General features: G+C 43.6%; 1 protein-coding gene across 1 annotated transcript in view; it reads right to left on the reverse strand.

Annotated features, from left to right (window-relative positions):
* CLCN2 (chloride voltage-gated channel 2) overlaps window positions 1-12,802 on the reverse strand; it is a 530,501-nt gene that overhangs the window by 39,231 nt on the left and 478,468 nt on the right. The window contains exons 19-20 of the mRNA XM_078668166.1: window positions 6,165-6,235; window positions 4,552-4,617 (exon numbers count right to left, since the gene is read on the reverse strand). Coding sequence (XP_078524292.1) covers window positions 4,552-4,617; window positions 6,165-6,235 — 137 coding nt within the window. The remainder of the gene's footprint in view (window positions 1-4,551; window positions 4,618-6,164; window positions 6,236-12,802) is intronic.

Genomic DNA, 12,802 nt, shown 5'->3' on the forward strand with positions numbered 1-12,802 from the left:
ATGGTTCTGACTCTGCATCCAGCCAGCCACACAGGACACCGTCATTAAACAACACATCAATGGTTCTGACTCCACATCCAGCCAGCCACACAGGACACCATCATTAAACATGTCAATGGTTCTGACTCTGCATCCAGCCAGCCACACAGGACACCGTCATTAAACAACACATCAATGGTTCTGACTCCACATCCAGCCAGCCACACAGGACACCATCATTAAACATGTCAATGGTTCTGACTCTGCATCCAGCCAGCCACACAGGACACCGTCATTAAACAACACATCAATGGTTCTGACTCCACATCCAGCCAGCCACACAGGACACCATCATCAAACAACACATCAATGGTTCTGACTAAACATCCAGCCAGCCACATACGACACCGTCATTAAACAACACATCAATGGTTCTGACTAAACATCCAGCCAGCCACACAGGACACCGTCATTAAACAACACATCAATGGTTCCGACTCCACATCCAGCCAGCCACACAGGACACCGTCATTAAACAACACATCAATGGTTCTGACTAAACATCCAGCCAGCCACATACGACACCGTCATTAAACAACACATCAATGGTTCTGACTAAACATCCAGCCAGCCACATACGACACCGTCATTAAACAACACATCAATGGTTCTGACTCCACATCCAGCCAGCCACACAGGACACCATCATCAAACAGGTCAATGGTTCTGACTCCGCATCCAGCCAAACACACAGGACACCGTCATTAAACAACACATCAATGGTTCTGACTAAACATCCAGCCAGCCACATACGACACCGTCATCAAACAGGTCAATGGTTCTGACTCCGCATCCAGCCAAACACACAGGACACCGTCATTAAACAACACATCAATGGTTCTGACTAAACATCCAGCCAGCCACATACGACACCGTCATCAAACAGGTCAATGGTTCTGACTCCGCATCCAGCCAAACACACAGGACACCGTCATCAAACAACACGTCAATGGTTCTGACTCCAACACATTGCTCCAAATATTAGAAATTAACTAAACAAAGGCTGGTAATCTAACATACTAAGGAACAGACATCTATGCATTCCGGTGCCTAGGAAATCCCTTGTCACTCCACGCCATTTAAAAAGTAACCAGATTTTGCACAAGTACCACAGAACACGCCTCTGTCTCAACGAAGAACTTACCTAGAAACCCTCCTCTCAGTCCAGGTTTCTGACCAGGGTTCCTGGGCAATCAGCCCATGGCACTTACCAGGGAACACCTTCCTGGGGTGGAATTTATTAAGGAACGCTCTATCGCGGAATGGCAATCTTTGAAAAACCAACCCTAAGTGACTGAATGGCACTTACCTGGCAGCCCTTCTAGCCAAGAAAATCCCTGATCACTTATCAGGAAAGTAGACAGTCACTTACCATGGGATCCAATTCCCTCAATACATGGCATTTAGGATGGACATCCCCATTACCACGTGCCAGCAACCATGGAAGCTACCTGTCGTAGCAGGCCGCGTAGCAGGGACCCGTCACTGTGTGTCACTTAATATGGAGTCCAATCATTGAATGCCATTTACCATTGCAATCCAATTTCCACAGGATCTCAACATCCCTTGCTAGCCTTTATCATGGAATCCCTATGCCCGGATACCTTGTGACATAGAATCTCCATCACTGTACATCACTACATGCATGACACCTGTTTGGGACTTCTCACTTACCGCTGTAGGGTGCACACCACTTACCAGAGAGCCTCTCTGCCACCGAAGAGTACTCTCAATGGAGTGTATGTGCCAGCAAAGCACTACAAGGCACAACCTTTCGTGACTGCATTTCATTCACCCCCAAATCATTCTGATTTTGAATGTCACTTACCAGTAAGCCCATCTGTCACCTCCAAAGACATCATAATGCACCCTGACCAATCACACAACAGTTACCCGTAATAGTAAACACATTACCCACTTGTTTGGAATTACCCTACAAATAAACCAGCTCTACCCCTCTCCTTTCTGTTCGCCTGGGCACTGTCTGGCTGCAGTCAAGAAAACAATTTGGCTAGCTGGAGGCATCGCAGTTGGCAATAAATGACTTGGACAGAGCTCATTTAGCAATCAAGTTAATGATGGCTTGGATCAAAAGACATCATCAGAAATTTGCAAATTCTGATTGGCTGATTGCAATCGTGCGTGACTTGGAAGGTGGAAGTTGGTCAATCGCTGGCCACTGAGCTCCACTGACAATTATAAGCTGTTGGTTGATTTCAGCTGATTATGGAAGGCGGGAGCAAAAGGGACTGGTTGATTGACGTTTAAGAAATGCAGGAAATTACCAATGGATTTCTTGATTGGCATGATGCAGGTCATGGCTTCGAAAGAACACTTGGCATTGGATCACTGGCTTTGACACGCTGCAGGATTGACCAATTAGCAGCAGGCGTCGCGTGATTGGTCGTTTCCCATGAAGATACGTGGCCAATTAAGTCCGGCGCTTGATTGGCTAGATTTGCTTCAGAAGATTTTGGGAATGATTACCTGGGAAGGATTTCTGATTTGTGGACAAAACAGGCAAAGATTTGGCGGCCATCGTGATCAATTTACAGGCAAGTGGCTCAAATATTATTTTGGCTCTGATTTAGGAACAAGGCATTGCATAGATCTGTTGGACTCACACTGTGCTGGGAAATCCTCATGGAACACGGATGTTGGGGGGTTCTAGTCCTTCAGAGAAGGTCCTCAGGGTTAAAAGGACATTTTCATCTGCAGGTAGCACCTTGGTACCCAGGTGTAACTAATATCCCATAGTCCATAAAGGGTCGCCAGACCGAACAGATCCATACTGGAATAAAGAGGACCCTATCCAACTCTCACATGAATGATGAGTTATTTATTTATTTTTGAATCTCTCAAACCAAGGGGGTTAAACTCCGCACCAGGTGAGCCCGATCCATGCCATAGCGTCATGGTGACCACGGACTAGATAAATGAGATTTATTTAAATGACTTGTGTACAAATGTATCTCACATGGATATCATGGAAATCTGGTAAGGACCTGGCACCCCTGCTATAAACACATGCTTGTTCTAGTGAGCGAGTCTGTGGGGAGTGCAAAGGGGCTTCTCGCGAAATGTGGGAACAGGTAGTTAGTTACACCAGCTATTTAGAGTGTTTTTTCTTTAAAATATATTACATTTCAATTCATGGCCATATCATACCATGGAACCTTTTTAACTGGCTCATTTCCACAGGAGTTGTATCCTCTCGCCTCATGCTTCTGGGTGTTTCCTGTATCATTCCACCTCCTTGCATTGGAATGCACAAGGCACTATCTTTCATCTCAAAAGTACACTGAATATTCACACACTAAAATATCTCAAATGTATAAATCGGTTGTTTTTTTCCCCACAGTAGCAGGGTTTTCCAAAATAGTTCAGCTAACACTCAAAATACAAGCCAAACCTTTTAGCTTTGACAATGCTTGTTTTTCTTTAATATTCATTGCTCTGGAGTGGCCCAGGTGACACAGAGCACTTTACAAAACTCCTAAATAAAAATATGGTTTATTCTTTTGTGGGCCTTGTTTTTCAACATTATGCCATCTAAATTTGGAGGTGGGTCTGACCCAAGTAAAGTGCTGCAGGGGGGTGGCGGGGGTGAGGGAGTTTTAGGGGAGGCCACCTGGTACTCAGAATATCATAGGAAAGGCATATTTTCCACTCTATTTGGGGACAATGGCTTTCAATCCCATTGCTTTATTTTTATTTTCATCTGCACTCTACTCCAATACAAATACAGAAACTATGTCTGTTCACACAGCACTTTAGGGCTCAAAAGGGAGCAAATTGCTTTTGCTCTCTTTTCAAAATTACACACCAAACAACGGAGTTGAAAGATTTTGCCTCAATTATATTATATTTTACACATTTAAAAAGCGAAGAAACACATTTCCCACTGTCTACTATTACACAAGTAAAAAAACTGTGTAAAAGCAAATTCCTCAATTTTTCCCTACGGACATATTAAAAATAATTATTAATTTCTACTGTGTTTGACTGGTTCTATGACTTTTTGCCATCTTATAATGCAAAGAGCATGGGTGTGCATGGACACAGGCCAATGAAATAACACAGCATGTGTTTCAGGAGTTTGCATATTCTTTTATTTACAGTCAAACAATGTGTTTTTAAGTATCTCCTTCTAAAATTGTTATTTGGAGGAGGGGGGCAAATGCTATGCTATGCTATTAACCCTATCGCTGCTGCCGTCGGCCGTTGGACGTCGCGCGAGCTACCTCCCTGGTGCTGCGCACGTCCAACGGCCGACGCGGCCGCACCCGTTTCTTCGAACGTTCAGCACTGGCGCTGAACGCTCGAAGCAGTAAACGGGTTAACGAAGGGGGGAGGGGGTGTAGTTTCTCTCTATGAGGTGGTGGTCAGGTTCCTGCCTTTAGCATTCTGTTCCAAGGATTGGCCAGCACAGAGCAGGAGTCCATCAGAAGGGTTCAATGGCCATTGCATCAATTTTTGGGGTTGAAACTTTGAGATGGGGTTGTGACTTACCGCCTTGGATATGCGGACTCGTTTGCCCTTGCGTTTTTCGGGCGAATCTGCTTTTTCAACATCCTTCTTTTTGATCAACCCCCAAAGAAAAAGAGAACAGGTTACAAACCAGACAGGATGGAACCCAAGAAAGTCACAAGCCCAATACAGAGAATTGCTAATCTTATATCACTGCCTGGAGAAGAGGACACATATCATTACTGCCAAGTCTCAAGTGCCACCACAATGGAAAACTGGGGAAAGAAGAAGAGGAAAAAATGCTATGAAGACATTTACAGCCACCAATGCCTGTCTGAAACATCAATGACTTGTGCCTTGTTGAAAAGGTCTCCTCCTGGGCAATTTTTTGGCTCTACCACACCAGATGGTGGGAATAGCTTTTAGAATTTCCAGGCGGATGGGGAGGGAACGGAGTTGGCGAACCCATGAGGCATCATAGGGCGGATGAGTTTCTAATGAGTCAGAAGAGAGTGGTCATCACCTCAAGTATCGCGTGACATTTGTGGCCAATTCTACTCTCCCCAAGGTATCATGTTGAAGAGGACAACAGAAGAAGCTGCAGGTACCCAGCCTCCAAGCATGTGGCACCTGAGCATCACCTCAGCTACTTCTCACTAGAAGGGTGTCTCCACCACTAATCATTTTTTAGGGAGTGGAAAAAGATGAAGGAAGCTGCTTTGTTCATGTGCTGTTACCAACCATCCAATCCTTATTCTTTTTACAGTTTTCTGCCTCTTCTGTTTACTAGTAGTGTGCTAAGGGAGAGGTATCATGTTAATATCTGGTAAACGCCAACAGGGAGTTAGTCTACCGTAGCACAAGGCGTACCTTCTAGCATGTGGTTGGCATGGTGGTAAACAAGCGTCTCTCTCTGCTCACTGGGGGAGTCTGTCATGGCTGATTCAATCACCTGTAGGAGTGATTGAGGGTGAGTACCCACCACACTGTGGCTTTGCCTTTGAAATGTTGGCAGACAGGACCCGCTTGAGGCTTACCAGATGGTTGGCGGGTACTCTTACCAGGAAGCCAACACACAGCCTCAACAAGATGCAGGGAGGTCGCTGATGCTTTAGATAGCTTTACTGTTGAAACTTCTTAATCTCCACAGATTAGTGTAGTCTCATCATTCAATAAATCTGGCAGAGACTGACTGGTCTACAAGAAAGTCTCACAATTTGCAAAAATTCAAAGGCCCTTGTAGGGCTGGAGCTTCTGTGCAAGGATTGGTCACATCACACTCCACCTCGCAAGTGAATAACCCAATCCCCAGGTAGTCTCTCAAAAGCACTGGCTCGCTGGACAGTGGATGGCCTTCCCAATGGTCAGTTAAGTGGGTTCCCCTTCTGCTTCTCCCCGCTTCTTAAAGCGACCTGCCATCCCTGCCTCCCACTGGCCCACTGGTCCGGGCCCGCTCCAACGGTGGTCTCACAGAGGCCTTTTCTTTCCAATCATCTGGTGCATGGAAACCTGAACCAGGACAAAGCCTCAGTAATTTTCTCCACTCACACTATCCTGTGGTTGTAGAATGAAGTGGGAATCAAAGAAACCAAAGACAGAGGGGGTAAAGAGGTTGGCAGAGAATATGGGTGCAAAGGAAGACAATGAGAACTGACCTCATCGGGGTCGATGACCGGCTGGGCACAGAAGAGGTTCTTCAAGGAGCTCCCAGAGTGAGGCAGGTTCTCTGCAGAGGGGTGAGAAGGAAAACAAGAAGTCAGGGGATGATGGGGTAATGTTGCAAATGCTCACGCTCAACATGACAACGTACAACTTTGCATTAGCAAGGTAAAAAAGAGAATATAACACTATCTGGAGTAAATGAAGGCAGCTGAAAAACACACAACGCAATCCTATCTTATGGTTAAAAAAAGGGTAATGAGTAAAGGAAGAGAACAAAAAATATGCAAACTAAAGATCACACTGAGAGGCCAGAAAGAGCTCACACTGCACTAAGTAAGTCAAGAACTTTTAAATAAATAAAAAAAAAGACAGTGAAAAATGCACAAGTCATTAATGGAACAACGCACAATGTGATTTCAGGAAAGGATAAATTCAAGCAGCATTACTTCAGTAACAAATAAACTGCAATGGTATATTGAAGAGACTGTGATTATTATGTAAACAGAAGTTTAAAATAAACCTATACTCAGGGGCATAGTTTAGTCATAAGATTCGGTTGGGGGGGGGGTTAATCGTTAATTTTCCAACAAAAAAAATAGTACGCTGAAGGGTGGAGGGATGACCAAGGTTTGGGATACATTGTTCTCATGAGTAACAGGTTCAATACGGATTTGCATTAAGTGGGCCTTTGTCTAAGTTCCTGCTAAAAAAAACCAACAAGGTAAAACCTTTTAGTCCAACGAAGACAACGAGAAAATGATGCCCAACTCAGAGCCACCAGACCCAACTCTCAACCCAAAAATGCATTTATTTGGAGGGGTGAGGGTGGTGTCACACCCCAAACACCACCCCTGAAGCTACAGGATTCGTAGTTATAACACTCGAAGTTCATTTTGAGGTTCTTATTGAATTTTGTGAAATTAGGGATATCTTGAAGTTCGTGGTGTAACCAACAATAGATAAATTAAAGGGTATATTGCAGTCCTTGGGGGTCACTGTCAGTCAAGGAAAGTTATGCTTGTACAAGGTGAACTGCTTCCGGTTTAAACATAGGTGGGATGAAATGAGACCAAGGGATAGCATACAGCACCTTCTGCAGGATGGGGGCTACTCATGACTAAGGTTCCCTGTTTTCCATTTTTACTGATTTTACAGATAAATACAGACAGAAAACATTTATTTTCTTGTCTGTATTTTTTTTTTTGCTTTTTGAGTAATTCTAAATATTGTCCGCAATGACCGCCAGGCGAATAGCTGTGTGGATTGATAGGTAAGGGGGCTGAAAAAGAAAGGAATTTTAGGAAAGGGGCTTTAACAGCAGTCGATATGCACAAGGTTGATACCGAAATTTACATATTTTCTTATAAGCGCATCGATTTATCTTCTGTGGGTGTTTAAAGCATTGAAACCTGATAGGCATTCAAGCATGAGTGCATATTTACTGGCTAAATAAATGAGAAAATATACTCATTTAAGATTCATTTTTCCACAAAACCCCAAATAAATATGGATAAATACAGATAAAATTAGCAAAAAATAAAGATGGATAAATACAGACAAATGTCAAAAAAATAAATACCATAAAACCGGGAGCCCTACTCATGACCCACAGATGTACAAAGCTTTGTTAAGTGACAAGATAAAATTTCAGAGGTGCACAGATAACAGATAGGGACTCACAGGTATTATACCTCGAGACAAAACTTATCTTCTGCTTGGCAGTGGTTGCAGAGGGAAGGGAATGGATATTTGAGTGCCTCATGACGAAGGCGCTATAGTTTGGAAACAGGTTAATGGAAGTAGTGCCTGCGAGAAGACAGGCACTTCAAACAGCTACAAGAGGATCAAGTCTTGCCCCGAGTAAGCAGGTTGACCATTGTCAACCAGACCCTCCAGGATTTCGCGATTTCCCGCGAAATCGGCACTTTTGTAAAAATGCAGCGATTTTTACAAAAGTGCCCGCGAAATCGGCACTTTTGTAGAAATCGCGGCATATTTTTACAAAATCCATGCCGCTATATCCTGGGCGGTCTGGTCAACAGTGCAATAAAAGTATGTGGCATAATGGCCAGAGCTGCCGACTTTGCAACAGGGGAACCAGGTTCGAGTCTTGGCGTCGGCCCAACATTCGGTGATTTTTGGCAAATCACTTAATCTCCCTGTAGCGACCAAAAATTAATTTGTACTTGTGTAATGTAACTGGTGCTCATGTAAAGCACTCCAATACCTTCGGGTCGAGTTTGCGCTATAATAAAAATTGCAACAAATATAAATCAGTGTGAAATGTATGCAAAATTACCGGACTGCTCCAGACAGAATTCAGAGGGACTCCTGCCATCTAATCTTGTGGCGAGATTACGCAGAGCTGAAAGGAAAGTTACCAGTAGACTGGGGTTTCACTCCATCAGGCTCACAAAAGGACTCTAGGCATACTATATTGATTGGTAGAAAGCTAGGGGCCTCTCACCCATTGATGGCAAGAAATAGCCCCTTCTTAACAGAGATTACGGGCTATACCCAGGGCCACTGCATTTACGTCATAATCCATCATCTGATGCATAATCTGCAGATTAAAACAAAAAAAAGTTTCTAATTCAAACTGATCAAAAGTTACTAAAAACGCAGAAGCGCGTGTTGCTGCGAGTTGAAGTTCTTGTCAAAAGGTAACTGGCCACATTTCTGTTGCTTAATGCTGTATTGGGGTGTCATACTGATTTGTAGTAATGAGGTGAAACCTTTGCCACACAGTGTTAATCTGTATAAAACGGGCAAATAATGAACTAAGACTATAACTAGGCGTTACTGTTTTCAGTTTCTATTTTTGGTAAATTCTGGTGGGGTTTTTTCAGTTTTTTTAATACCTTAAAAAACAGTGGTTATCAGTGGATACACATTTTCGCGCCATTAAAAACAACTGAAACAGTGTTTTTCCGGTGTTTATGGAATGTTTTGCTTTTAATTATTGCTTGATTTCTGCACTGATAGTGCATGTGTATTGATAGCGTGTGTACTGGGTATATGAGGTCCCAATACATTTTTACAAATCCAACTTATACGGCGATAGCTATTTTCCTATTGGTGGGGTTTTATCAGGTATTATAGGTTTAAACCTAAAACCAGATAGCCTAACTATAAAAAAAGTGCTGCAATATTCCGCATAATCTGCTTTTTCTTGCTGCATAATGTAGTCTGTACTGCCACATAATTTGTTCCACCTCTGCCACAGAGTTCTAGGGTCCTGTTTATACCCCATTTAGACACAGCGATGGACTCCCCTAAGGATCTAGGTGCACGCGCCCCCGTGAGAGTTGCCAAGCTGCACAGAAGTAGAAGCCATTTATGGGCAGAAAAGGCCTTCCGAGAGTGGTTCTTACTTGAGGGAGCTCGATGAACATGCGGAACTCGACTCCTCATGGGCCAACCAACACAGAGATTGACGCTCATCTTGCAAGTAAGGGATTCAATCCCATACAGACTACAAGTGAGCGAGGCAGTATGTCCTTTCTCCTTCCCCATGACACTTTATGTTTGATTAACAGTAATAATCAAACTTCCAAAGGGTCACATTTTTACCTTTTTTACTATTTGTAACTTTCTGATTCCTAATCACCTCTCGATAAGATTACTTCAAGATCTTAAATTCTTTATTTTTTCTTCTACTCTTCTCAGTCATTTGGGATTTTGAACATTTGACTTTGTCAATGCTTGTTGATGGTACTGAGGAGCATCAGCAAAAAGAAAAAAAAGAAAAATGACAATAATAATACTTGTTGCCACTGATGATCTGCAATAACTAATTATTCAAGTACTATTCTAAGATGATATACCCCTATCTGGGATTGGTAAACAGAATGTGCTACCAAGAAGGAAAAAATAAAGGTTAAAAATGGAAAGGTGCGAGTTGGACAAGAAAGCAATGAAGGAGTGGCAGTAGGAAAAACAATGTCAAATCCAATTTGTCTTTCAGACCTATCGGCTTTGGCAATGATTTTCAAGCATACTGTACAGTAGCGTAGCTGTACACATAATGTAAACCAAAAAGTGGTATAATGCAGCCGCCGCGTCAGTTTGTAGACATGCGACAGCACAAAATGCACGGAGTCTTTGTTCTTTTTATGTACCAATCCAAGATGGATCAGGAAATAAAAAGATGCACCAAGGCAATTTTTTGATATAGGCTAATGCCGTTGTTTGATATTGTACTAATGCACTCTTTTAAAAAAATAATAAAAACAAATAGGGGGTTTTGGGTGAGAAGTAAGGGAGAGCGAGACAGAAGGAACCAGGTGGGGGAGAGTTGGAGAAGTGAGAGACAACCATGAGGAATCACACGTGCAATGGAGGGTGGGCAGTTTGGGATGGAAAAACACACAAAGTAGGGTGGGCAGCCGAGGATGAGGAAGAACATAGACATTGGAAGATGTCCAGGGGGCTGATGGGGAAGTACATGGGCGACAAAGGAGGGTGTGTAAGCAAAAAAGGTAAAGGGAGGCAGGGAGGAAGCAATAACGGCAACTGCGGGAGGGAGGGCGAGAAATACATGGATGAGAAAAAGTAACAAATTACTGAGAGAGACAGCTTGAAAACACATGCACTTTTGTAGAGGAGCTAACCACAACAAAAAAAAGTACCGCCCGAAAAGTGAGCAGTGGATGGATACAAGTAATGGGTTAATGATTCTGGGAAGGGACAAACACTAGAGTGGAAGGAAAGCCAATGGAATCTGACAAATAAGAAGCGAGCAAATAAGAGTGACAATAAAGCCAACCAATGGTAAGCAAAAGGTGGGCTTCTAAGTCCACTGTAAGCTAACAATGTTTCGCACCATACAGCGTGGTCTTGGGCAATACCTAAAAATACAAATAAAAAGGCCGGAGGGGTTAGGAACAGGCAGCAGTCTAAATATACTAGTCATGTAGTCAAATGGATGGTAAGAAAAGATATGCTCTACGGTAGGGAGAAAAAAAGCAGGGAAGGCAAGACAGTGCACTTGAGCAAACAAATAATATTGAGAAGAAAGACAGCCAATGATAAACAATGGAATGACCCAAAGCCCATTCTATTGATTTATTCACTATAAGCCTTTCCACAATAGAGAGCTGAAGCGGTCTATGGGTGAGACGTAAAAAGGCTCCTACCCTGACCTGTGGAACAATATTTTCTAGACTGTGTCAAGGCTTATTTAACATTTTTTTTACCTATGTGCTCTGCAAAGTTTGTATTGCATATAGAGGCGATAGAGGTCCATTGTACCACATAATAACTGTTTTCATTCCCAGAGATGTGGCTTGTGTGATGAAAAGCCATGAATGGGCCTGGAAAAATTGCAATGAAAAGATGCAACGACATGGAGTGCGATGAAAAGATCACAAGTGCCTATCCAATCATTATTTACTTGCTTCTCTTATGCACTGCCTAGCACAGCAGAGATCAGAGGGAGCTCTGTACTGGATGCACATAATGGACCTTCAAACTGAGCATTAATGCTATCATAGTGGTCTCCGCACATATTCTCTACTTTAATGTTTTTTGTAAACAATCCAGACAGTAAAGAGGAACCCGTCAGAAAAACAGAATTTCTTTTTGATCAGACAACTCAGATTCAGAGCATGCAAGCCTCTCCAGAACAGCTGGCAAGGCACATTAAAGACTCCTAGACAGGACCCAACTTCAGGCATCTGGAAACATATATGTAGCTTGAGCAAAATCTAAGGCCCTGATTATGACTTCAAAGGTCGTTCCCTGGCGGTTGCGGGGCTGCACCACAATGTAACTTGCTGAGCCGAACTGGCGCGGTCCTGCTCAGCATATTACAAGTTCCGCCACCGCCAGCCATTTAATGGCAGGAACGCCACCCTGAAAAGGCGGGAAACATCCTTTACAACGCAACGTTTACTCCGCACTACCATTACGACGCAACTATTACAACGCAAGTCATTACAACGACTTGCGCTGGAGGGCGCTCTAGGATAGGAAATAGTTTAATTACTATCCAACACCTTCCCTACTATCTTCGGGGACTGGAGTTGGAATAGTAAATTAAACTATTCCCCTATCCAGCGCCCCCCAACGCAAGTCGTTGTAACGACTTGCGTTGTAAAAGTTGCGTCGTAATGGCATGCGGAGTGAAAGCATGCGTTGTAATGACATACATCCGAAAAGGCTGGGGGTGGAGGATCAAAGGGGGCCTCCTACAGGGCTTCCATGTCCCCCTTGCCATGAGGATACATTCAGGTCTTTATTACCCCAAAGTTCCTGCACGGCATGGACGTCACCGTCCATGCAGTGCTGGAACTCTATTGCCGTTACCACTGCGGAGTCTGTTTTCCAGGCACCGCCGTGGGAAAGGCGAAGGACCGTCCGCCATACATGAGTTCAACTCGTAATACAGCCGGTGGTCCATGCACCGCTTTGGCTCAGCTGTGCCGCAGAAAGCCGGCGCAACTACCCAAAATCATTATTAGGCCCTTAATCTTTTCTGGAAATGAGCCCTGGTCGACAAAATAACCTATCAGTGCTAATACGGACACTACAGGGCTAGAGGTCACAATCTCAAAAACCACTATCTTGAAATCGGGTTTTTGGTATTCCTTTACTTTTTATTCAATATGGCAGCCAATGTCGTTCACTC

This window comes from Lissotriton helveticus, chromosome 11 (assembly GCF_964261635.1).
Source record: "Lissotriton helveticus chromosome 11, aLisHel1.1, whole genome shotgun sequence".
Lineage (NCBI taxonomy): Eukaryota > Metazoa > Chordata > Amphibia > Caudata > Salamandridae > Lissotriton > Lissotriton helveticus.